The following is a 27998-nucleotide window of genomic DNA, read 5'->3' on the forward strand; positions in this document are numbered from 1 at the left end:
TATGCTGGACTCCAGCTGCTAGTCCTGGCTGTGCTGGGGAGGGATGGGACTTCCTTTTCCCCTGCAGTTGCCGGTCCTGGGCTGGGTCAGACCCATTTCCAGGAACCTCCCCTGCCTGCAGGAAGCTCCATGGCTGCTGGTTGGGAACCCAGCTTTGAAGACTGTGCTGCAGTGAGCGCTCTTCCTGGAGCAAAAATATGACCTATAACTGTAAATTGGACAAGATTATTAATTCATTTGGCAAGTCTCCACTTCTGATGTTGCACATTGGAACCAGTGACACAGCATTACATGGAATTATGCAAATTATAGAAGATTTTGTGGAACTTGGAAGGGAGCTGAAGAAGAGGAAAATTCACATGATGCTCTTTGAGATCCACAATGTCTTCCAATCCACCAGTGAAAGAAGGTAGGAAGTACTAGAGGTGAAATGTTGGCTGCACAATTGGTATGAAGCTGAAGGTTTTGGTTTTATGGAACATTGGGCCAAATTCTAGTGAGAGGGGACTGTACAAATGTGTCAGCTTGCATCTCACAAACGGGGGGCTATTCTTGATTGGAGACTGTCTGGAGCAGTCAGGAGGGCACAAAGGAGGCAAATGCAATATAAACAAACTTAGTATGTAGTGAACAAGTTGAACGGATGTGACAAAAATATGAAGAGAAAAAAATTTTCATTTGCCAGTGTGCCAGTGCTACGTGTCTGGGTAACAGGTATCATAGAATCATAGAATATCAGGGTTGGAAGGGACCTCAGGGGGTCGTCTAGTCCAACCCCCTGCTCAAAAGCAGGACCAATCCCCAATTAAATCATCCCAGCCAGGGCTTTGTCAAGCCTGACCTTAAAAACTTCTAAGGAAGGAGATTCTACCACCTCCCTAGGTAACGCATTCCAGTGTTTCACCAGGTATGAGGAACTGGAGATTCTAATTGATGAGAAGAAATTTGATATTATTGACATTACTGAAATTTGATTTTCTAACACAAAGGGTATTTCACCCAACATGAGGAAACTCATATTTTGGACCTGATGAGGGAGACCACTGAATTGGAACTTGGTGTTTGCTTAAGGTCCAATGATCAATATGGGCAAACAAAGGACAGTCCCAATCAATAATGTGTATATATATACTTGGTGTTTTAAAAGGGCTAAATTATCAAAGCTGAGGAAAATTATGGGAAAAAAATTGGGAGATATGAAGGGGTGAACTAGGCCTGGAGGCCTCAGAGTCCTATGATACCCAGTCCTAGAGAGGAGCAGAAGAGAAGTCCTCCTACCAGGGAAGCAACCAAAGAGGGAAGCTACAGGGAGCAGCCAATCAGGGCCCAGCAGGCTTACATAAAAGGAGCTTCAGGGCCAGAGTCAGTCAGTTGCTGCCTGGAGCTGGAAGAGAGAGAACTGTGTTCCTGGCTGGCTGAACGAGCAGCAGGGCCTGGGCAAGCAAGAGAAAGCTCCTGGCTGGCTGTTGGGACTGAGTAAGGACTGAGCACAGGGAAGGCTGCAGGAAGACAGTGGAGACATGGAGGAAGCCCTGGGGGGTACAGCCCCATCAAAGGGCCAGGACAAGTTAGACTGCATACCCAGAAGGGGTTTGTTCTGTTTCACATACAGACCATGTGTGAGACTTGGCCAGTCACTGAAAACCTGCATGAGAAACCACTGACAGGGGTCACCACAAACTGAGAGACTGAGGGCACGTGCACTCGACCAAGACGTGCTTGCAAGAGGTGGGTGCCAGCCTGTTAGAGGAGGTAAAAGTTAGACAGAAAAATGTGAGTGAAACTTGAGATTTCTATAAGAAGAGTTTATTAGATGGACAAAAAGCCACAATTTCACAATCAAGAAAGAGGACAACTTTGGCTATAACCCCATCCTGGTTTAGTGGTTAAGTGATGGCAACAAAAACATGAGGAAATAACAGATGACATAAATGAGAAGTTATGAACAGTAGAAAATTGATAAGAGAAGTTAAAGACATAGGGAAAATCCATGGCTGGCTGTGCTAATGACAATAAGGAGGAGTTTTAAAAAGTAATATTAGAACAAAAAAAAAATCCTAGCAATGATATAGGTCCATTACTAGATGGGGATGGTAAAATTGATGATGCAGAGCAGGCAGAAATATTAAATAATTATTTCTGTTCTATGTTTGGAAAGAAGGAGGAGGATGTATATGTGTTACATGAGGATGATGAAGTATTTTCCAGTCCATTCGTAACAAAGGAGGGTGTTTAACATCCACTGAGAATCCAAGAGTCCTAAAAGAGTTGGCAAGGAGATCTTTGGCCCACTGATACTAATTTTTTAATAAACCTTGAAATACTAGGGGAAAATCCAGAAACTGGAAGAGTTCTAATGTGCCAATATTAAAAAAGGACAAGTGGAATGATATAGAGCTATAGGCCAATTAGTCTGACATCAGTCCCAGGCAAAATAATACAAAAGCTGATACAGGATTCAACTGATAAACAATTAAAAGATAGAAATATAATTGCCAGTCAGCCTGGCTTTGTGGAAAATAGGTCTTGTCAAACAAACCTGATTTCATTCTTTTGAGATTACAAATTTGCCTGGTAAAGGTAATTGCATAAATGCTTTTAGGTTTTTATAATACACTTAGACTTTTGTAAGGCATTTGAGTTAGTATTGCACAGCATTCTGATTAAAAATAGCATTATAAAATATCAATAAAGCACATCTTAATTGCATTAAGAACTGGCTGGCTGACAGATCTCAAAAACTAGTTGTCAGTGGAGAATCATCATTGACTGGGAGTGTTTCTAGTGGGGTTTTATAGGGATTGGTAGAAGGCCTGACATTCAACAGTTTCATCAGTGATCTGGAGGAAAGTATAAAATTGCTGTTGATTAAACTTTTGTGACTGAAACAAAGATTGATGAGTGGTAAATAACAATGAGGACAGGCAGTCATATAGAGCGATCAGGATCTCTTGGTAAGCTGGGCCCATTCAAACAAAATGCAAAGTTATACATGTATGAACAAAGAATGCAGGCCATACCTACAGAATGGGGGACTATATCCTGGAAATCAGAGACTCTGAAAAGGATCTGGGGGTCATAGCGGACAAGCAATTGAAAATAAACATTAGTTTCATGCTGAGGAAAAACGGGCTAACATGGCCTTTGTATGTATCAGTGGGAATAGTGAGTCAAAGTAAGGAGGTGATTTTTACCTCTGTACATGGCACTGGTGAGAGTGATGCTGGTTCTGGTGTCAATATTTTAGAAAGGAAGTTGAAAATTGAACTGTGTGCATAAAACAGCCACAAATATTAGTTGAGTCCTGGAGAAAATGCCTTACAGTGAGAGACTTAAGCTAACTGATTGAGCTCTTTATCAGAAAGAAGATTGAGAGGTAACTTGATTACAGTACATAAGTACCTTCACAGGGAGAAAATATCAAGTGGTAAAAGGCTCTCTAATCTTGTGGAGGAAGGCATAACAAGAACCATTGGGCTGGAAGCCAAAGCCAGACGAATTACAATTAAAATAAATCAAATATTTTTAACAGAAAGGATGATTAACCATTGGAAACAAGGGAAGTGATGGATTCTCCATCTCCCGATGTCCTCAAATCGAGAACAGATGCCTTTCTGGAAGACATGCTTTACACAAACGCAAATTATGCTTTAGTCCAGGGGTGGGCAAACGCCGGATCTGGCCCATCAGGGCTTTGGATTCAGCCCATAGGATTGCCACCCCCGTGGCGGCAGGGGCACCATGTCACTGCAGCCCGTAGAGGTTGGGGGGGCAGAGGACTCCATGCACTGCCCTCGCCTGTGGATACCTCCCCCAAAGCTCCCATTGGCTGGGAACTGGGAACTGCGGCCAATGGGAGCTTCGGGGGAGGTACCCACAGGCGAGGGCAGTGCACGGAGCCCTCTGCCCCTCCTTCTCCAGGGGCTGCAGGGATGTGGTGCTGGCTGCTTCCGGCAGTGGTGCGAGGCCAAGGCAGGCAGGCAGGGAGCCTGCCCTGGCCCCGGTGCGTGCCATTGCCACCCTGGAGCCGCTCCAGCTAAGTGGCACTGGGCCGGAGCACGCACCCTGAACCCCTACCGCACCCTGCACCCCAACTCCCTGCCCTGAGCACCCTGCTGCACCCTTCCTGCATCCCAAAACCCTGCCCTGAGCCCCCTTCCGCACTCCTCCCTGCACCCCTGCCCTGAGCCCCCTCCCACACTTCGCATCTCCCCTCACCCCAACCCCCTTCCCTGAGCCTCCTAGTACGCCCTGTACCCCTCCTCTGCCCCAACCCCTTGCCCTGAGTCCCTTCCTGCACACCTCACCCCCTCCCACATCCTACACTCTCTCCCGCACCCCAACCCCCTGCCCCAGCCCTACATTCATGGCCCTGCATGCAATTTCCCCAGCCAGATGTGGCCCTTGGGCCAAAAAGTTTGCCCACCCCTGCTTTTAGTCAAACACAGGTTACTGGGTTCAATACAGGGATAACTGGGTAAAATTTGATGTCCTGTGATATACAAGAGGACAGACTAGCTCAAATGGTCTCTTCAGACCTTAAACTGTGAACCTATGAGAACCTATAAGGAACCTGATCAATTATGGACATAAATGGAAATTGCCAAGCCATCCTAGTGAGCATCTCTTTCAAACAGACCCACGGTGCTGCTTCTCCAGTTTTATCTGGTTGAAAACATGCCTTCAACATAGAAGAAAAAAGTCTTTTGGTGAATCCAACCCACTTCAGCCAAAGAATGTGTGAATAACTTGTACGCTAGAAAATTGTTTTGTGTTTAAACATGATTGGGAATACACTAACTGGCAGATATGATGCTTACTATGACTCTGTGGTCAGTTCAGCTAAGGGCAAGATGTGTTCAGCATCCTGTCAGCTGGCTGTGGTTAAACTCTGAGTGCATGATACTCTGCCCCCTCCTCCTATGCTGGTAAAGAGAGAGAGAGAGAGAGGTCTGAGGGGTTTTTTGCTCAGCTCCCAGTGCACTGGCCAGCATGCTGAACTGGCATGTGAAGAGTAGGGGGGGAAGTAACCTCTTACTGGTCAGGAGCAGTAGAAGACTTCTTGCCCCTGGAATCAAGGGGGAGCAGGAATAATTATGATCCTTTTTTTTTTTTTTTTGCTGCCTTCTGGGGCAGCACAGCTGCTTGTTGCCCCTTGCACATGGCAGTATCTAAAAGCAGTCTAGCTTTTAGGCTGTAATATTTTGACAGACTGGTCTCTCTCTCTCTCTTTTTTTTAAAGGACTTTATACACCCATGTTGATGTATAAAATAGATTTTGAGTGTGTGTGTGTGTGTGTAAAATACTGTCATATTTTTTCAAATAAAAAAATTGTTTGGTCCAACTCTTGTAATAGGGTCAGCAGTTATCAGAACTCAATCCTGCTCCCATCAGATTCAGTGGCAAAATTCCCATTGACTTCACTGGGAGCAGGTTCAAAGGATCTAGCTAAAGAGCTGAGAAAAAAGGACCAAAGACTAATCCTAAATATAATAAACCTAACCAGATACTTTCTTGGTTAGACACTGGAAGGGACTTGGTTGTCCCTTGAAGGTCTTCTGTGCCTGAACTAAAGGATGGATAAAGGTGATTCCATATGAAGTATGAGTTAATGAGCATGTGGAAGGAAATTTTTGTAGTTCCTCATGTCTGAAGTAGTTTTTTAAAAAATAAATAGGTTGTCTTCAGAGCAGAGGTTGTAATTCTTCATGTCTGGTTCAGCGGCATCAGGTTTATAGCTTCAAAACGTTAATCAACGTATTAGGTTTCTTAAAGACTTTAAGACAAAACCAAACATACAAGCAAAACCTTTATAATTAGAAGTAGGTTAGTCAGTTTTTGTCTGTCCACCAGCCAAATTCCAGTGTTCCACTGCCCAGAGGTACACAATCTGGTTACATGCTTTATATGTTAAAGGCAGACTCTCTGACTTTGGAACAGCACCAAACCTTATTAAAACAAGGAGCTTCCAAATGTTTTGGGAACATAAATAGAATGGCTTTTATATAGCAGGTTGTCTATATACCAGACAAAGGCTTTAAAAACCTTTATTTGTTCTAATTCATACCATAGAAAGATATTGGCCTTTAGTCAATGTTTTTAAACATATAACCCAAAATTGCAACATCATAAAGTCTCAGAAAATGAATAAACCCAAAATTATCCAACTTCTGTTTCCCTTTTGTTTAAACTCCTTGACTGAATTCTGTATTGCAAGCTTTACTTTAAGCAAGAGTTGGCAAAAGCTGCTGAGTCTGCATGAATCTTTTTAAAGAAGTCTCTGACTTATCTGTGTGCTCGTCTTCATGCTTTTGTAAGACTACAGATGAGGTGAATACTTCTGTTTGAAAAATAATTTATAGTAGTGTAACATAGGATCAAAATTTGTATTAATTTTGCACTAAATTGTACAGTTGGTAACACATCATAAAACCTAAATGTTCATTCATACATGATGGGTGCAAACGGTGGAACACTGAATGGTACTCCTTTTGATCACATCTTAACACAATTATCCATGCAAATTTCAGATTATGAAGAGATGCATTTATAATTTAGATGACACTGTTTGTATTTGTTGAGGTACAATATACCTCTTTCTATGAGTTCACTTACCTGTAGTAAAAATGGTATTGTTGTGAATAGCATTTGTTTAAAGACTGAAGCAGTAACAAACAAACATAATGACACATCTGGGTGTGTCTTATGGTTATTGCAGTTACATTAATTTTTCCATACACTTAATTTTTCATGGGGCTGGTATGTAGTGTATGGAAATTGTTTCTTTTAGATCACAGAGCATAAGGAAGCACTTTAAGAAAAAGAATTCATCAGGTCTTTTTACGTTTTTCCCTTTCTAGTTGATGATGTCATTCAGTAGATTCAGATGAGCAGCGGTTGGAAGAAGTGATGCCTTCTTTCCTGTTCAGGGTTGAAGCTCTTACTAGTATATTTGTTTTCAGTTCTTGCTTTACAATGGCATGCATGTTGTGTGGCTAGTATTCTACTGAATTTCTTGCTTCTGATGTCTTTACTTCAGTTGGTTTGTAGATGATAGTGTATTCATACTCATTCGTGGTGGTGATAATTTCCCAACTGGTAAAGCTTCCCTTTTCTTTTCCATTGTATATGTCCCTTGGATGTTTGGAAAATCTTGAAACCAGGGTTGACAGAAGAAGAATGGTATAACAGCGTAGTAATATAATGGTGTAGTGAAGAAGTAATACATTAAGCATTATGTGAAGCAATAGATTTGTCATCAGATATTAAGCATTTCCCCACCGCTACCAGTACTTAGTTTATGATGCAAAATGTATGGCAGGCTGTGGGAGAGCCTGGCACAATTAAAAGCAAAACTGGCCTAATAAGTTTGTGGGAATAACAGTCTGACACAACCAAAAAAACATGTTTTACTGCAACGATGTTGTTCCAGCAATAACATTGAGGTGTTTATCAGATGCAGTATCAAGTTAAACCATTACAAGACAGTGTAGGAAGTTAAAGATTATAGTGAGATAACGGAACAGTAAATGAGTATTTCCTAAATCTAGTTGATAAGAGAAACAAGGACATGCTGCCTGCTAATAGCAGTGTTCCTCTTAGTGTGACTGAGTGTAGAGTTATTAAGACAAAGGTAATGCAAAAATAAGCATAAGGATACTGAAAACATAACACTTTTTTCATACATTTGCACTCTTCATTTGGAATCCAGTTTTTTTAAAAAGGCTAAGTAGTTTCAGATCCTATATATGCATCTGAGAGATTTTGAAGTTTTATGATGTGAGAAAACATCTTTTTTTAAAAACATCTTTCATTTATAGTAATCTTCATGTTTAGTTGTAACAATAACTGGTAAAGAAAAAACTTTAAAAAATTGTCTGAAATTGTCTGGGCTACCCTGGGGGGAGGGTCGAACTAAGATACACAACTTCAGCTACGCTATTCGTGTAGCTGAATTCGAAGTATCTTAGTTTGACTTACCAGGCCGTCCTCACGGCAGCAAGTCAACCGCAGCGGCTCCCCCGTTGACTCCGCTTACTCCTCCTGCCTAGGTGGAGTGCGATTTAAATCGATCCCCGATAGATCAATCACTATCCGGCGGGTAGTGAAGACGTACCCTAAGTGTTTTATACACTGGATTAGGGAGTAGTAATTAAGAACATACTGAGACACAAAGCAGTAAGTATATTTGAAGCTAGTCAGAGAGTATCCATTGGGCGATGGCAGGGGGAACAAAACCAAGAAGGCTCTTGACTGGAAAACTACAAGAGAAGTCCCCTCCCTGCAGATGTGGATAAATAAATGCAAAACACACAATGTGCAGTTGATGTGACTATTTGGATAGATAGTGAACTCTTGGCATTTTAACCCAGTGTTAATTTGGGGGATAAAAAGGTTCTTAACCCAAAACTTGATAATACAGTTTATACCTCTTAACATTTTGGTGTTAAGATGCTATACATGGGATTTTTGTTTTTATGTGCAAGACATATGCTCTCTAGCAAAGCGAGCATCACTTAAGGATTCAACCCCTCTGAAGAATTGAATGTTTATCATCAGGTGGATAATGAATGCCTTAAGTTTGACAAGATGAACAGAAGACAATATAAAGGACATCAGTTCTGCTATAGCACTGGTGATAGAAGGTAGGATGGATTTCCAAAGGCTTAAAAGTCACTGCTTGCTGTTACTGTCTCTGTTCTTTTGAGAAGTGCATAGTGCATCTTTCCCACAGGACAAGACTCAAATGATAATAGTCTCATGTACATACCATGTATGCATGTTATCATACTCGGAACTTCAGAAAAAATAAACAGTTAGTTTAAAATTTAGGAAAGCACACAATATCAAGTTTCAGGTTTCAAAATTCAACTGTTATTACTGTAGCCTAAAAATAAGTTGGTTAGAATTTTTTTTAACGGTAGTGTTTTTTTAACTGTACCATAATTTTAAAAAATGTGACAATGGTTTGTATTTTGTATATTGTCAAAGTTAAGGGGGATATTTTTTAATATAATCTTCTGGGTATGTGGAACAATTTCAGCCCAAAAGGGGTATTTTGGGAAAAGTCAGAGCTAAGGAAGATGTAGAGACAACAGTTCTGCAACCTTAACTTTAGTGGTTGCTGGTATAATTAAACAACTAAAGGATGACTTACTGGTAAACTCTTTGGGTGAAATTCATCCCAGTTCACAGGTCAAGTAGGTCTTACACCTTTAACATGAGCTTAAGTAGTGCTAAGTGGGTTGGAGGGCCTTGAGCATGCTCTCTGTGCTGAGATGAATTTAATCCTTGGGGTCCTATTCAATAGGAACTAAGCTTCTGTGGGCAGTGATTATGAAAGTTTGCAGATTTCTTGTGCTGTGCATCTGTACATTCAGAATATGTGAGCACAGCCTAAAATCTCTACTCTGGGTGCAGTCTTGCTCATGTATATTTGCTGAGCAGGGTATTGCAGACAGAAGTGCTGAACTGTTGATGGAAGGGATTCATAGAATCATAGAATATCAGAGTTGGAAGGGACCTCTGGAGGTCATCTAGTCCAACCCCCTGCCCAGAGCAGGACCAATCCCCAACTAAATCATTCTAGCCAGGGCTTTGTCAAGCCTGACCTTAAAAACTTCTAAGGAAGGGGATTCCACCACCTCCCTAGGGAATGCATTCTAGTGTTTCACCACCCTCCTAGAGGAAAAGTTTTTCCTAATATCCAACCTAAATCTCCCCCACTGCAACTTGAGACCATTACTCCTTGTCCTGTCATCTGCTATCACTGAGAATTGTCTAGATCCATCCTCTTTGGATCCACCTTTCAGGTAGTTAAAAGCAGCTATCAAATCCCCCCTCATTCTTCTCTTCCGTAGACTAAACAATCCCAGTTCCCTCAGCCTCTCCTCATAAGTCATGTGTTCCAGACCCCTAATCATTTTTGTTGCCCTCCGCTGGACATTTTCCAATTTGTCCACATCCTTCTTGTAGTGTGGGGCCCAAAACTGGACACAGTACTCCAGACGAGGCCACACCAATGTCGACTCTGCACTTGTCCTTGTTGAATCTCATCAGATTTCTTTTGGCCCAATCCTCCAATTTGTCTAGGTCCCTCTGTATCCTATCCCTACCCTGCAGTGTATCTACCGCTCCTCCCAGTTTAGTGTGATCGCCAAACTTGCTGAGGGTGCAATCCACACCATCCTCCAGATCATTAATGAAGATATTGAACAAAACCGGCCTGAGGACCGACCCTTGGGGCACTCCACTTGATACCGGCTGCCAACTAGACATGGAGGCATTGATCACTACCCGTTAAGCCCGACAATCTAGCCAGCTTTCTGTCTACCTTATAGTCCATTCATTCAGCCCATACTTCTTTAACTTACCAGCGAGAATACTGTGGGAGACAGTGTCAAAAGTCCTTTGCTAAAGTCAAGGAATAACACGTCCACTGCTTTGTCTTCATCCACAGAACCAGTTATCTCATCATAGAAGGCAATTAGATTAGTCAGGCATGACTTGCCCTTGGTGAATCCATGCTGACTGTTCCTGATCACTTTCCTCTCGTCTAAGTGCTTCAGAATTGATTCCTTGAGGACCTGTTCCATGATTTTTCCAGGGACTGAGGTGAGGCTGACTGGCCTGTAGTTCCCAGGATCCTCCTTCTTCCCTTTTTTAAAGATTGGCACTACATTAGCCTTTTTTCAGTTGTCCGGGACTTCCCCTGATCGCCATGAGTTTTCAAAGACAATGGCCAATGGCTCTGCAATCACATCCGCCAATTCCTTTAGCACTCTCAGATGCAGCGCATCTGGCCCCATGGACTTGTGCACGTCCAGCTTTTCTAAATAGTCCCGAACCACTTCTTTCTTCACAGAGGCCTGGCCACCTCCTCCCCATGCTGTGCTGTCCAGTGCAGTAGTCTGGGAGTTGACCTTGTTCGTGAAGACAGAGGCAAAAAAAGCATTGAGTACATTAGCTTTTTCCACATCTTCTGTCACTAGGTTGCCTCCCTCATTCAGTAAGGGGCCCACACTTTCCTTAGCTTTCTTCTTGTTGCCAACATACCTGAAGAAACCCTTCTTATTACTCTTAACATCTCTCGTTAGCTGCAACTCCAGGTGTGATTTAGCCTTCCTGATTTCACTCCTACATGCCCGAGCAATATTTTTATACTCATCCCTGGTCATTTGTCCAATCTTCCACTTCTTGTAAGCCTCTTTTCTGAGTTTAAGATCAGCAAGGATTTCACTGTTAAGCCAAGCTGGTCACCTGTCATATTTACTGTTCTTTCTACACATCGGGATGGTTTGTCCCTGTAACCACAATAGGGATTCTTTAAAATACAGCCAACTCTCTTCGACTCCTTTCCCCCTCATGTTATTCTCCCAGGGGATCCTGCCCATCAGTTCCCAGAGGGAGTCAAAGTCTGCTTTTCTGAAGTCCAGGGTCCGTATTCTGCTGCTTTCCTTTCTTCCTTGTGTCAGGATCCTGAACTCGACCATCTCATGGTCACTGCCTCCCAGGTTCCCATCTACTTTTGCTTTGGACAGTGGGGATGGGAGCTTTTGGGTGGAGATATTGTGGATAGGAGGAGTCTGAGTGGCACAGGGAGAGATGGTGGATGCTGAGCAGGGGAATTGGAAGCCAAGGGTGGGAGGGATCAATAGCTTTTATGGTGTGTGGTAGGAGCTGAATTGGTACTACATAATGATGGTGAGGTGTAATGGGGCATATACAGTGAACTGCAGCTGGAAGAGATAACTCAGGACTCTAGAATTCTGGTCCCAAGGATAGAAATTGAGCTCAAGCTATTGGGGGTGGTTACAGGTAGAGTAACTTACTCAAAAAAGTTGGTATAATAAGTTTCCCATGATGGCAACCTGTGCACTATTCTCACTGTGGACATCACCCTGATTGTCTTCCCCATCCCTTGCTGCACACCTTCTTTAGATCTGGGTCCAAAACCAACAGGTTTTGTATATTCTAAATTTCCAGTTATGTCTCATATCCATTTAAAAATAAAGGACATTTTAAATGACTATTTTTCTTTCAAATGTTAACTTTTATGGTCAGTTTTGTTTCTTAAATTGCAGCTCTGTGAAATGAGGATTTAAGGAAGTAGATTGTACACATGGAGACAGATTCTCCACTCTCATTGGCATAATTCCACTGAATTCAATGGACTTAAACCAATATGAGAGGGGAGGCGGGTTTATGGACCCTGGATTGACTTAAAACTATTTAAAGTTGTTAAATTTACTCAGTGCAGTATCACCACTGTTAACTTTAATTTTGTTCCATTTTTTTTAACCCACGAAGGTGAAAAAAGCCATAAGGTTTAGGGTGTTCTTGTAAGTTGTTAAATTTAGGGTGAGTTGAAAATTTATATTTATCCCCCCTAAAAATAGAAGATTTTTTTAAAAAAAGAACCATAAGGTCTTTAAAATAAAGGGGAAAAAATAGAGAGATTTATTCACAGAAAACAAATATTTACCTGAGAACACTCAACCATGCAAATGTTCTGCTGTCTGACAAATACATCGTCTAAAATTTTTTCATCATGTTGTGATACACACATTACTTCGTAGCAAAAAAGCTATTCCAGCTGTCCAGGTAAATATGTGTCTTATATATTCTAAATCTCAATAAAATTTTTTGTAGTAATGTCTGACAGAGCACAGTCATTCTGTCTATTCAGATGGCAGATATGCTCTCTACATGCTAAAAATACCTTTTAAAATGATGTGTACACATGCAAAATGCCTTCATACAGGATCCCATTTTTACACTTTAATATGTTGTTTTTAAGTAATCTACAAGAAATTAGATAATTTAAGATTTAAATTTCTTGCTAAATTAATGTTGAACTTTTGTTTTAGCATGTTTGTGTGTCTGTGTGTTTGTGTTTGTGTGTGCATGCGTGTGTGTGTTTACCTAAATATTCAGGGTGGGAAGACACCTTGGTAAATAAAATTAAGGAGTTCAACCATTTAGTGACCGCTCATTAGTCAGTATTTTAGCAATCTTGAAATCAAATATTTATAACATGGTCATTTTCTCTGTCATTGTCTTAATATGGGCTAGTTCTTAAAGGCTAAGCTAGTTCTCCTAGAGACTTCAATATTTCCTATCACTAATCAGACTTTTTCTCTCTTTTTTTTAACCCTACTTTCCTTAGGATAAGATGGTGAATTTTAATTGAACTAATGACTTTTTGTGAGGGGAGTGTAAAATGTGGAGTGTACGTGTTATGGTATGTTTTATAAAGAAGCATGTACACAAACAGGGCTGTAAAATGCTTAATACGTGCAGTTTTGTATAGTGCCTTTCTTTTGAGGATATCAAAGTGCATCATTGTGTATCATTATTCACATTTTTCAGATGAGGAAATGTAAACAAAGGAAGTTTAAATGACTTGCTTGAAATCACATAGCAAATTTGGCAATAGAAACGGGAACAGAACACACATGGCTCTGATGCTAAGGCCAGATCTACATTACAGACTTATATTGGTATCAGTGTGTTGCTTGGGGTGTGAAAAGTCCACACTCCCGAATGAGGTAGTTATACCAACCTAACGCTCTGTGAAGACAGCACTATGTTGATGGGAGAGCTTATCCCGTCGACATAGCTACCGCATCTTGGGGAGGGAGATTAACTATGCTGAGAGACACTCTTCTGTCAGTGTAGGAGCATCTTCGCTTAAGTGCTACAGCGGCTCAGCTGCATTTACATGTAGACCTGCTTTGTCCCTTGATCTAACTACTGGACCATGCTCCCTTTCTTTATACCATAAAGTATTGTACTGCAGCCCAGCATCTACCAAAATTCTTGATGTCTGGGCTACACTGTTCACTCTTGCAGCTTATGGAGGCAGATTAGTGTTTTGGCACCACCATGCTAGCATGTGCCATCTGCTCCTGCTTGTGGCCAGATGATTTGCTTCCGCAGCAGTGTGCGGACAACAGTTTCTATGCTCCTGCCTTTCATCTGCCTAAGGGGTGTGTGGGCGCTTTTTTTTACTAATTTTGGGGCAGTGGTGAGCTGGGTTCTCCCTCCGTCCCTTCCCCCCAACTTCGTAGGTCAGTTATTGGTTGTGGTTTGGAACCCACCCAGAGCCTCTGCTGCAGCACCTCCTTGCTGGCTCTTATGCACCTTTTTATGTATGGCAGAGCAGCCTAAAAAGCACCAAATAAAATCCAAATGGTGCTCTAGCTGTGAGACTGCCTTGCCAGGCTTAGCAGGCAGCGAGTTGTGCCCAGCCTGCACTCTGCCTTCTGTCACTAACTCTGTTGGTTCCTGGGTCTGAGTTGGACAGGACTGTGGGATCTTTGACGCACCAGAGCAGCCGAGACTCCAACATGGGAAAAATAGACCAGGAGTCTCTGGGCAGAGCTGGGAGAGGCTCTAAAGACAAGGAGGACCACAATCAAATGATTCTGGGGGCAAGTCCCAAGGGGCTCTTGGAAAACAGAGGGGAGACTTGCGCGGTCACAAATCCCCCTCCCCATAAGTCTTAAACTCGGTCCTCAGTGCCCTGGGAAAAGAAGCAGGTCTCATAAGACCCCCTCCTTCCCAATTTGTTTTGGAGGACTCTGGAAACCTTTCCCCTCCACCCTCCTTGAGGGAATGGGACTCAGCAGGCAAGGACTCAAAAGATTTTAAGAGAGGACTTCAGGCCCTTGGGAAGGCCTCACCAAGGCTGCACTGATGCTCATATATTCTCTGAGCTAGCAAAAAAAGCTAAAAATACAAAAAAGCTAAAGAGGGGGAAAAATTATCATAGATCTAAGAGGTCTGAGTCCTCTGACTCTTCTCCTTTTCCTCTACAGAAGGTGGTGAATTGTTGTGCTCTGATTTGTGATCAGGACTGGGGAAAGAAGCCACAAAGGTTTTTTCCTTTTGAGAATTTCAAGGTCATTTGCAACAAGTTTGTATCTACTAATCTGATTCAGTCTGAACAGATCCCCGAGAGTAAGCCTCAGAGCAAATTTCTCCTCTCAAAATCCTCCCTCCATGCTGTGATTCCCCTGTGCTCTTCCTTCAAGGAAGTAATCTGGGTTGAAGGGATAAGCCAGAGAAAGACAAGCACATTAACAAAAATGATCTTAGCTTTTATAAATTCTAGGAACAAAAGGATCTGATTACTGAGATACTGAAGGTTGACACTGCTGTAGCATCCCTGGCAGAAGATAACATTTATCCCCTCAGAAGGGGAGTTCTATCCTAAGGACCCCAGGGAATACAAAAATGGAGGCCTCTTTCAAAAAAGACTTTGTGGACTCTTCAGCCTCCCTTCAGGTGTTCCTAGCATTTACTTGCTTTTCGAGGTCATAGCTCTCCTAGCTGGAAGATCGCAAAGCCCTTGTGGGTAGAGATTGCTTGACGTCAGCTCTATGTTAAAGAAGGTTTCCCTGGCAACAGCATATTGTTGCTAACATCTCACTGGATACAATGAGATTCTCAGCCAAAGCCATGGCCTCCAGCTCAGTGACCAGTCAGGACCTATGGATCTGTCCATGGAAGGTGGATAGCCACACCAAGCAAGTGCTGTGCTCTGCCAAATTTACAGGAGCCCTGCTTTTCAGAGAGAAGCTAGACAACATAGTGGTGGACAAGACTGCAAAATCTAAATAGTCCCTCCCAATGCCACATCATGCCTTTGAGAGAGAGAGAGAGTACAGACCAGCCTTCAGACAAAGGTGGTCCTTTTGGCCTTCATCCTCAGAGAAATACTAGCAAAAGGACATAAGGGTCTCTAGAGAAAAGCTGTGGAACTGTAGCTCTGGAGGAAAAACCCAAGCAAACCCTGCTGCTCCCAAAGTCTCTGCATGACAAAGACTCCATTGAACCCTGCCTGGAGTTGAAGCTAGGGGGCACAATTTCCCATTTCCTGGAGGAATGGGTTGCATTGACCATGGACCCATGAGTCAGGGAGATAGTTAGTTAGTCAGGGATCATCCCTTGAGTTACGGACTCCACTCCATCCATTCTTCATCTAGTCTCCTATCTTGAATTACCTTGTAAAGTGCAATTTATTCCAGAATGAGATATCTCATCTCCTGGATATGGCAGTAATAGAGAGTGTCCCCTCAGAAGAAAAATTATCAGTGTTCTATTCCATCTTCATCATCATTCAGAAGTGTACAGGGGGAATCCAGCCATTCTAGATCTCCAAAGGCTCAACAAGTGGATGAAGAAAATTAAAGAAATCTCTCCAGTGTCTTTATAACTTCAGTGGATCTGGTGGATACATATCTCCACACAGTTATCTGATCCTGCCATTACAGATTCCTGAGGTTTGCTAGTGGCACTAAGCATTGTCAGTACTGGGCACTCCAGTTTGGCTTGTCTCAGCTCAGTGGGTCTTTACAAAGGTGGTGTTGGTGGTAATCAAAGCCAGACTTAGGTTATAGGGAAACCACCTTTAACCCTCCTGGATGACATCTTTTAATCAGAGCTCCATCCCCAACAACAGCACACAGAGCTATGTCTCTGATGTTGAATTTCTTGTAGGTGTATGGTTTTATTATCAATATCCAGGAAAGCTCCTTGATTCCATCCACCAAAATAATTCACTTAGGAGTGGACACAGATACCTTGATAGCAAGGATATATCCATCTTTAGAGAGGTTCCAGAAAGATTCAAGACTTCCTCAAATTGTTTTGGAACTGCAAGAGGCCTGAAACTAAAACCACTAAGCTTTCAGCCACTAGACCCCTCATAGTATCATGCATAGGGATCACACCATGGGTACAGTCTCACATCAGGCTCCTTCAAGGTTTCATCTTAAAGATATGGAGCCACTCTCTGAAACCCATGAAGGATCAAGTGAAGGTTCCGGCACAGGTGATCAACACCTTTAAAATGGTGGTCAGCCTCTTTGCCTTCCAAATTGTCAAAAATGTCACCAGCCTGGAGGGCTGGGAAGCACACTGGGGGTCAAAAACAGGCATCTGTTAGCTGGTGGAAAGGACTGACCATCTAGAACTAAGAGCAGTCAAAATGGTGCTACAAAGGTTCCAGCCCAGGCTAGAGGGGAGGCACGTTCGGATTCAGTCAGACAATATGACTATGGTTGCATATGTGAACAACCAAGAGGAAAAAGAAGCCCAGCACTACACATCTAAGTGATGGAAACCATGCACTGGATAGCACATGCTCATCTATCCCTCAAGGCAGCACCTACGATCTTGCTCTGACTGATCAAGATGAACAACCGAGTGTTGCTGTCATCAGGAAGGCTTTTGAGCTAATTGTCCAGTTGTTCGGCTTGCCCTCAACCAATCTATTCATGAACCACTTGAATGTGGAGAGACCACAGTACTTCATCAGGGAGGTGGACCCCGGATCCAAGGGGACAGATGCACTATCACACTGATGGCCTCAGGGCCTCCTCTGTGCATTTACAATCTTCCTATCATTAGGAAAGGTAGTCCAGAAAATAAAACGAACAGGTGACAATAGTATTGGTAACCCCACATTGGCCAAGGAAAGCCTGGTTTTTGGACCTAACTGAGCTGAAATAGGACCTCCAGTATCGCTCCCAAAGAGATAGGACATCCTCTTACAAGGTCCTCTTCTTCATCTGGATTGGAACCAGCTGCATTTAACAGCCTGGCTATTGAAAGGGAAGTGCTAGTGTTGCTGGGTCTGTCCTCCAAAGTCATCAGAATACATTTTAGAAGAGTATTGACCTTGAATGCATAGTCCTCTATCTGGCCCAAGTTCTGTGCTGGTGCCAGGAACACGAAGCAAATAGCCATAATTCCTTGATTTCTACAATCTTGAAATTTCTCCAAGAAGGCTTGGACAGAGGTCCCCAGCCTAGTACCGTTGCACGTCCGGTGTCTGCCCTTTTGTATCATGATGGTCACAGGATCCATGGGCTCTCTGGCAGAGTAACCCCACCCACCCCATCCCACGTAGCCTGATTCCTTAGAGCAGTCTGATTAGCCAAACCAGCAATCAGGCCTCTCTTTCCGAAGTGGGACCTGCCATTTGTACTGAGAGCCCTGGTGAACCACCTCTTTGAACCATTCACATCAGTGTATTGCTTTCTGATGGCCATCACATCTGCCAGGTGAGTTTTGGAATTGTCAGTGCTTTCTATGCAGGAGCTTTTCTGTGTGTTTCATGAGGACAGGGTGGTGCTCAGAACTCTAGAATTGTCTATCCTGGAGGTGAACTCTTTCCTCCATGTTTCCCCAGAGGTGGGTCTCCCTTCTTTCTGTCCCAGGCCACCAAGGAGAAGTGGCATGATTTAGAAGTTAGAAGGGCCTGAAAATTTTAATTCAGATGTACAGAGTCCACTCGGAGATCGCGTGCCCTGTTGGTATCCTTCCTCCGGAAATGCCAAGGACCCAGGTGTTACTAGGTGAATTAGACTATGTATTGAAGAAGCATACAAGACACTGGGGATTCCGGTTCCTTAAGGCATCAGGACATGCTCAACGTGATCCCTGGTGACTTCATGGGCAGAAAGAACTAATGCATCCATAGTAGAAACATGTAAGGCAACCACTTACTCAAGCACTACAAGGTAGATTTTCCTGTCCTCTGCAGAGGGGTCTTATTGCAGGAAGTTAGTGCAGGCCGTGATTGGGGAATGGTTTTTGCCCTTTGAACAAGTGTTATAAATGAGAAGGTATACTGTTTTCCTTTTCTTCCCACCTTCTCTATAACCTTCCCTACATCTGTTCATTGCTCTCTACTTCCTAGAACTTCAAGAACTGTGGAAGATGCTGGGCTGTAGAACGGAAATTTTTTTTACTGATAATTTCTTTATGCATCTTCCACAATTGTACCCAACTAGCTCAAGAGCCAAAAGGTCAGATGCTGAGTGGGATCTTTACCTTGTGACTTTTGTTGTTGTTAAAATACACATTACGTCTTTATTTAAAAATAACTTATTTGAGTGTAAGAAACTATGTTGTGATATTAACATTTTAATAGTGTCCCCTTCCCTCCCTTTCATATATTTGAGTGTACATGTAGATGAAGCAGGAGTGGAAAGATATAATATTCTGAAAAAAGAAGGAACATTGTGACTTTAAAATGATAGTTTTCTTCCAGAAGATTAAAAAGAGGCATTTTGAAATATTTGTACAACTTTCTGTGGCTCTATAGGTGTACATAAAATCTGAGCTATTGCATTTGTTTTTGGATAAGAGCTAGAATTTTACTCGTCATTCTAGGTGACAGATAAGTAATGACTTTGGATGAAACTTGGCCTTTAGGTGGGTGCAGCCCAGTACAGTGAGTGGCAGCGTGCTGGCTTTTATATCAAAGCTGCTCAAATATTATTCAATCAAATGTGAAAAGTTCATGTAAAGAACCTCCCTAGATAAAGTTCTATCCATTGTAAGTGGTTGATCTCTAAGGAGCAAGAGGATGGATGTCTGTCTCCATGCTGGTTCTTGGGCTGACTGCATCAGGGCTTTGCTAAAAGAAGTTATGCGCTCTCAACGCAAGTATGATAGGATACGAATTAGAGAGAAAATAGCTTTGGATTTCTTTAAAGCCAGATTTTTAGTGATTTTTATATTACTCTTTACATTTGAATACATCCAGGTATATGTTAGTTTTAGGTAAAAGAAAATACACAATATTACAAGAGAGAAAATCTCTCATGTTGAGGGGATTCTGCCTTTTATGCATGGAACTTGCATTAACACATTATTAGGAGTTATTCTTATGTTAATGGGAGAAATTCACACACATTCATAGGTGATTCTACTACAATAAAAGTAAAATAGATTTTTCTTTTCCTTAATACATTTGAAGTTAACTGCTGAAAATTATGACACATTATCAAATCAAGGGGATGTGTATGGACGCTATTCCTTCCAAAAACCTAGCTTCAAAGCTTGGGATAGCAAATAGCCTTCAACTATACTAATCTGGTTAGCATGATACTTAACTTTTGCATTTGGTGCCAGATATGATGAAATCTTCTATCAGTTTCTTGGTTCTTAAATGTGGATGTTAGTTGAAGAGATGATTGAAGATGATGGAGAAAAGGGAGGGAGAAGAAATGGAACTGTACAAGTGCATAATGACAGTAAAAGTAGATCCAGGAATATTACCACAGTTGTAGGGCAGCTGTCTTTGATAGATGTGTGGCAAGGTGACTGTGTGATCAGGACTGGACAGCGCTGGGTGCTAGAGACAGGATACTAGAAAAGTTAGGGAAGAGAAAGAAGTATGCTATCCTGCTTAATTGAGACATTTAACTGTATATGTAGCGACTCCTCACATTTTGGAGGGCCAGCTAATAAATCACATCAATCTTTAGAGCTAATATACTAACAAATTCTGTATAAACTGTTTTTGATTTATTTATTGGGCAACCTTGGAACACAGGATTTCCCCCATTTCTCTGCATTTTACTTCCACTTTTCTCCAGGGCCCTGAATTAATCTTCCTTCCTTCAGTGGAAGGAGAGGTGGGAGTGGGATTATTAAAAAATGTGTGGATTATTATATGGAAACAAAGAAAAACAAATTTTATATACATAAGAACTTTTTTGCATTAAAAATTATTCTTCCGTTTCTGAACTAACTTGAACTTTGAAATATTGCTTCCACTGCCAAAATTGAATAGTTTTGGTCCTTGTTAATTGAGGGATGTGCTTCAATTGTACACACAGAGCCATTAAAGGCTAGATGAATAGGTCATCTGAACATGGAGTCAAAATCTCCAGATTTCAGTGTCACAAAGCTGCAGATTATTTCTGAAGAACAGAGTCCACAGATCAGAATTAAAATATTATATCATACAAGTTGTTAAGATCACATGTTGTTGGAAAATGAAGTATTTCTGGAGTGGAAGGCTTATTTAAAAATATTTTTATATTTACAGAGAATCAGGCATACAAATGTTTGTTTTTAAAAGTGTACACTGCTTTAAGGCTATTTATTTTTTAGAAAATATGACTTACATTAATATCTTTTGACAAATATACACGATATTACTCAAACTGCCATGCAACATGTATATTAAGTAATGAAGAAATTGAATATACAAGGCCTAATCTATATTATATATTGAAAATGTACAGTCTAGCCAATATTTTAAAAAGTTTCCCTTATTTGGCAGTATTTTCTACAGTTTGTTCATATATTTCCTCTTGGATGATTTGGTGAATACTTTACTGAAATCTAGTCAGTGACAACCTGAGGTACTAAACATTTCTGCCTTACTTCATTGTCTTCAAAATTAATCTGTTTGTTCCTTTTAGGTTCCATCCATGAGTTATGTATTACAGCATTATTCGGCATGGGATCTGCTTCCACTATTGAAACGACTCGTTTTTTCATTTTACTTTTCAGGACCTTCTGAAATTTTTGCCTAGTGAATGCATAAAGTAGAGGGTGAAATATGGTTGTTCCGTATGCCATAACGAGAAAACATAATCTCAGCTTTACCAAAAGGTCACTTGGGCCCAGACATAAAATTGTAGTGTTTAAAACAGAAATGGGTGTCCAGCAGAGAAGAAACGTTGAAATAATCAACAGGGACATTCTGAAGACTCTCTTTTGTCTTTCCCGTCTTTCACGATGTCGTTTTACAGCTCGCCGTAGGGCAATTATTACTGAAACTGAAGTCCTTACGCCAAAGACTACATTTCTCCCGCCACTGCTTTGTGAAACATCAGTAGTCTCGTGTTGTGTAGTCAAAGAAATAGTCTTTTTCTTTCTGGCTTTTTTCTTTTGCCCTGTTGTAAATCTTGTACCTATTCGAATATTAAGAGCCTGGAGTATTTTGGTGTATGTAATTAGCATTACTATAACAGTGAAGAAAAAAATTGGAATCTGTACTAGGAGATGATAGTACATTCCCAGTTCAGTGTGGTATTCATTTACACTGACACACAAAAGAGTCTTATTTTCCCAAGTACTTTCGCTTTGAAGACTGAAAAAATTGACTTCAATAAAGGGAATCAGGAAGGATAAAAGAGAGACAATCCATATTGATGTCATTAACATCACAGCCCTTCCCAATGTCAGAATTCGATTTGCAGGTTTTACAGAGATATCATATCGGTCTAAAGTGATAGCAAAAACGTTGATTGCAGTTGAAACACTTGCAAAAGAAACACAAGCCTCATGGAAACAGCAAATTAGAGCACTGTTACTCTCCAGTGAAAGCAGAAGGATAACTATAGTTAGAGGAATACATCCCACACAAATTATTACATCAAGTACGTGAAGGTTCATTGTAATAATGTTACTGACAGAATTGATTAAGTTGGATTTCATGCAGTAAAGTACCAACACGGTGAGGTTGCTGCCAAGTCCCAACACAATTTCTAACATCAGAAATCCAGTGAGAGAAACTTGAAAGCTTAATGGATATGACAGTGCTCGGTACATATTGGTGTTGATGTCATCAATGGCATCTTGAACTGTAATGTTAGATTCAGACTGCATGTTGACTTCCGGAATGGGAGAGAAGCACATTCTTTTGTTGCAGTTGTTTTTGTCCTAAAAGATGAGAGAAAATAGTTTTGTATTTAATTCTGACACTTTTAAAATCACTTTAGATAAATACAGAAAAACAGGTATTTCATTCTATCAAAATCTAATCAATTATATATTTAGATTTGTGCATGATTTGGGCTCAGGAATCTGAGGATCTAGCAAAACACCAACTTTTAAAATAAAATTTGATAGTAAAAAACCCCCCAAAAAACTTGTTAAAAGCCTTTGTTTACAGAGACAAGGCCTTGTTTATGATATGGCTCTTACAAAGGACACGTGGTAGAACAAGCTATATTGGTACATTGTGTTTTATCATGTCTAGGGCCATTTTAAAAAAATGTCCACATTTATTTAAAACTTAGCATATATAAAGTAATGTTAAAAAACCTTTTTAGGAAAAACAAGGTCAGAAAAATGGAGGGGAGTTGCTTGTAAACCACTGAAATATCACTTAATAGATCTTCTCTTCTATAGGTTTGTTTACCTCCTTCTTTTGAAAACTTTTTGTAAAAATGTGATTGACAGAAGATTTGCAATTCCAGAGTTCATTGAAATTTTATAAAACTTTAAAATGTTTATACATTAAATTTTCTTTCAGAATTTTGTTTGTACATATATTATCTCTGTGTGTGTGTGCGCGCGTGCATATGTATATTTATATGTGCATGTATATTTTCATTATAAGTCAACTGTAAAATTATAGATGAATGTTTAAGTGTAATGAAGTAGATTTTCAAAGCATTGCATTTCCATATGCTGATATTTATATTTCCTGAAGTAAATATTTAAACTTTAACTATTAGCCACACTGGTGAAATACTCTCCCTTTGATTTATGGACTTGTGTGTATCAGGAATATTTAGTAGCATATTTATATTTGTAATCTAATTAGATGATGGAATTAAGGCGACGGAGACAACAGGATTGTTTGTATTATGTTTGTTTTTTACATCATGAAATGAAAGTGTATCTCTGCTTTGAGGCAAGAAGGCTCAGTGATGTAGCATTAATCACTGCTGTGTGATTTTTTTATCTTATGGCCACACCTTCTGTTGCTTGCAAATGCTAATAAATTGAAATTTAGTGTCTGCTTAAGAGGCTTGCCACTGTACCATTTTTTCTTAACCAGCATATAAAATTAATAAATAAAATAAACTAAGGAAGGAAAGATTTTTTTTCTCTTGGTGTGGTGGTACTTGAAATTTTGAGCACTTTTAAAATGAAAATATATTTGGTATAAGGATTAATTTAAATGGAGAGCATTGTTCTTCTCTAACTACAGTAAGTGGAAGGCACTAAAGAGAATAAAAATGAGTGGCTTTTTTAATGCAAGTATGAATTATGTACACTCTAGATGTAATATGCAAATACATTTATCTACAATTCTGAGAAGCCACAATAGTTCAGTACTGTTAATTGCAAACTTTTTATAATGAAGGTTCTTTGTATGCGTCAAGAGTTACTTTACATGCCTTTCTAAAAACAAAAAATTTGAATGAGCCTCAGGTGTGCAATGAAACAAGAAATATTCCAAAAGCTTTGTTCAACTTTCACTTTATGCAACCTGAAGACAGTTTATATATAGCTTCAAGACAGTATTATTTCCTCTGTGTATGTGGTCTTATTTAGCTATGGACATATTATGGAAACAATTCCAAATGTGTTACTTGATAAATTGAATCCGCTTGAACTGGTAAAAGCCAGAAGATTAGAGTCATTTTTACTAAAACAAGCGATGGTCTTAACTGTAAGAATAAGCTATCTGAAATCTTGTGAAAATGGAAAATTTTAAGTGTGCCAGATTTTACTAACAAACAGATTAAGCATCAGGTCTTTGTCACATCAGATACATTTGCAGTTAAATAAAAGCAGAAATGTCGAGATAGGAAGATAATTAACAAAATACATCTCAAGAACAGTGCTCTGTTCCACCGGAAAAGGTCAAACAGAGGTTGGGTGCATGCAGCTTCTGACCTACCTGTTTTCTGTTGCCTCAAGGGCCTTTCAGCTCACTGTAGCAGCTTGTCATAAATTGATACATGGTGTCACTGACAGAATTTTGACATGCATTTCACCTGGCAGCTGAGTTGTAGCTGTGCTCTATTTCATCCCTTGCAGAATGTTTCCTTTCTTTTTCTTTTTTTTTTTTTTTTTTTTGGTTCCAACACTTCAGCAGCAAGATTTTGTGATTGAACAAAAGGACTTAATTTCCTGAAATATTTCTACAGACCAGTGCATATTGGTTGGTTGGTCTGCTTTTTAAAGCCACCAGTAAAAACAAAACTTCTTTTAAGTGACATTAAATTATTTCCCCCTTTGTATCTCATGGCAGTATATTTTTATTTTCTAGGATAAATGAAAATAAAAACAGACACATCCAATTTCTGGCTTCAAAAATATATTTAGGCATCCTTTAGTTACAATTGCACGTTTGGTTTTATAATATTTCTCATTACTTTAGAGTGATGGCTTTGTCACATAAGTTGTTTTACATTGTAAAATCCAGTTCATGTGCTCTGATGAAAACCATGGACTGCTTAATCTGGTTTATTTTCATTAAAGGAGAATACATAACAGGTCATAAAATTCAGAGAAAAAATATCCATTCGTCATTATGACAAATAAGTGACTTAATATGTAGTGTAGAAAAAGCTTGATTAAAGCCTTGTTTAGCTTGCTGATGAAGTATGCACAGTCTCCTTTTGGGAATTCATGTTTCATTGTTTCTTCGTGAATCAGTAGTTTCCATAAATCTGGTTTTAAATTATAAATCCCTTCTTAAGATAGGCTCACCGTTTTGTTTTAGGAATAAACCATTATATTAATCTTCTTTTCATGAAAATATGAGCAGATGTGCTAATCTTCTATGTATATTGTTGAAGTGTTAAACACTTACATAGAAATAGAACCTGTTCCATGTTTTTATTCTAATTCCTTCATTTCTTAAGACTATATATTATAAGTACATCCTGCGGCTCGTAGATCAGACAGCTAGAAAGATGTCCAGTCAATTGCATTCTTCATATTGTCAGTAGTAAAACTGAATTAGATGCTGCATGCCCTTGTGAGAAAAAGAAGAAAAAAAGGTTAAAAATAGGGCTTCTAATAATAATTTTTCAGTTAAGTTATTCAGGAATATATTTATATGGTATCATTTGATTAAAATTATGCAGTATGTGTAAATCAAAATGGATCTCTAAAGTTGACTCCTATAGAAGATATATAAAATCAGTGAGAATATTTTCACTATTTCCTAATAAAATCTTTCCCTCTCTTTCATCTTATTAAAATTAAATATATTGGACGGGTTACATATTTTGCAAATATTAAATGTGGAGTTAAAAGCCAAGAATTGAAATAAAAATTACTGGGCAAAAAGATAGTATCTACAAATGTAGCTAGAAAATATGATTTTTACAGGTCTTGTGAGCAACTAGCTTACACATACTATGTGTCCTCTTCTGTTCATATGACTAATTTAACTGAGCCTCAGTTGCTTCATGGGGAATACATTTGTTTAATTTGCACATGTCCTTGAATTTATTGCTTTGAATATAAAATATTATGCAAATTTTTACAAGTATATTTCCATTGGGTGAAGTATGTAGATTATTTAAATGTTTTTAGGGTCACACAAAAGGTAGTTACAAAAACTAACATTTTTTTCCCCATGAATAAGTCGGAGATTAGTCATGTAAATCAACCTTCAAAAAGCAATAAGTATACCAGAAAATGCAGAGTATCTATGATCCTTCAAGGAGTACTTGAGTACATTCATAACATATGTGACTCAATATTTGGAAATGCTGTTGAGAAAAATCTTCTGACTGCATTAAGGATTTTTAGCAGTACTGTTATAGCTTAAGCTGCACTGTTTTTACGTTGTCTGAACAAAACAGTTCTTAATATACCACAGTGTATCTTTAGAAAATAACATTTTTCAACAATTGTACTTTAATGAAAAAAATTAGTATTGTCAAGCAAGAAATACAAGATAAAAGCTCTCAATTTAAGTTGAACCTGGCATCTTTTCCCCTTCAAATATGTTTGTTAAACACTGCTTTTGCTGAATATCATAATAAGGAACATATCTTACCTCTACTAAGGATTTGATCAGTTCTCGATGCAGATGAAGCAGTTCCAGTTTTGAGGGATTCATGTTGTTCACTTGTTAGCAGAGTACAGGGGAAAGAGGGTCATAAGCATTTCTTCAAAAAATGACCTCAATGAAAATTTGTGCCTGTGCTGTGCCATTGTTTCAGCATACTGCTAATGTATACATGTAGTGCTGCTTTAGAGGCTGCTGCAGTCTCCCACTCATCCTATTGTAGAATCAATAAGCATCTGAACATACATAATGAAAGTAATTTAACATACTGAAGGCTTCTGGTCTCCAGAGACAGCATTTAGATTCAGCCTTTCTAAAAAGGAACAGCAATACTTCTTAGAGAGGAAAGCTTACTATGGACAGCTTTTGCAGAATGACAGCCTACCTTGTCGCTTCTCTTCACTGCAGAGAGATGCAGTGCATTCACTAATTTTGATTGGTCAGTGATGTTTGGCTTAAACTGTGCTTCATATATATGGGAGTGATTTTTTTTTTCTGTTTTATATAAGGATTCTTTTGTAAAAAGGCTAAATTTATAAATGAATTGTGCATAATTTTGGAATATATTAGGCATATATGTTTTATTTTTACCATTTCTCTTTACTTTTGTTGATTGTACGATGCATACCACATGACAAAACACTGGTGGAAAATTAGATGAAATGTATACTACTTTAAAAGCCTCTAGCAATTTATGTTTGAATATGTCTTGTTATATATCCTGTCTCTGAGGTTCTTTGTTCTGAGAGTACCTCTGATACAAAACGGCTGCATCTTTTCTGTGAACCATACTCAACCAGTATGTTTATATGCAGGTCAGCATTTAGGTCTTTATATCTGATTAAATTATATTCAGGATAAGTAGACACCACATACATATCATGATTATCTGAATTAGAATGCTCATAGAATATTCATATTGTTTATTAAGAGGGGGTAAAAATCCAATTTAGTTCATAATCTAAAGAGTGATTTTTCCAGATTCCATTACCATGCTCAGTGCATGCACAGTTATGCAGTTTGACAACATAAATTAAATTTAGGGAAGTACTAACCTGTTTCAAAATGTTTGACTAATTTTTTCTAAATGCACCATATGTTTTGTCAGTGTATATTTTGTTTCTTGCATTCCATACTCTTTCTACCTCTGTTCCTGAGCCCTTGACCTTCTGGGATTTTGTTTTATGTAGTCTTCACTTTTTAAATATTTAGATTTATAATTTATTTTTCTGTTCTATTCTGTTAGTATAGACAGTGTTGCTAACATCCATACAATGAGGAGAATAACCTCGTTCCTTGTCTTCATAAATTAGGACTAATGCTAAAATTAATTTAGGATGTGAATTAAATATATGCAGCCCAAAATAATATTCAGTGGATATTGTCTTGTGATAAAAGAGATAATTTAGGAAT

At 39.6% G+C, this 27998-nt stretch overlaps 2 protein-coding genes across 3 annotated transcripts in view; one reads left to right on the forward strand and one right to left on the reverse strand.

Annotated features, from left to right (window-relative positions):
- COG5 (component of oligomeric golgi complex 5) overlaps window positions 1-27998 on the forward strand; it is a 301746-nt gene that overhangs the window by 35154 nt on the left and 238594 nt on the right. The gene's annotated exons all lie outside the window — the stretch shown is intronic.
- GPR22 (G protein-coupled receptor 22) lies at window positions 21030-27001 on the reverse strand. Its single transcript, XM_084641163.1, has 3 exons — window positions 26574-27001; window positions 24456-25538; window positions 21030-22480 (listed from the first exon to the last, which is right to left on the reverse strand). Exon 3 carries the CDS (start codon window positions 22454-22456, stop codon window positions 21155-21157), a length of 1302 nt encoding a protein of 433 aa, XP_084497289.1. The 5' UTR covers window positions 22457-22480; window positions 24456-25538; window positions 26574-27001; the 3' UTR covers window positions 21030-21154.

The sequence above is a fragment of the Lepidochelys olivacea genome (genome assembly GCF_965140295.1).
Source record: "Lepidochelys olivacea isolate rLepOli2 genome assembly, chromosome: 1".
NCBI classification, from domain to species: Eukaryota; Metazoa; Chordata; order Testudines; family Cheloniidae; genus Lepidochelys; species Lepidochelys olivacea.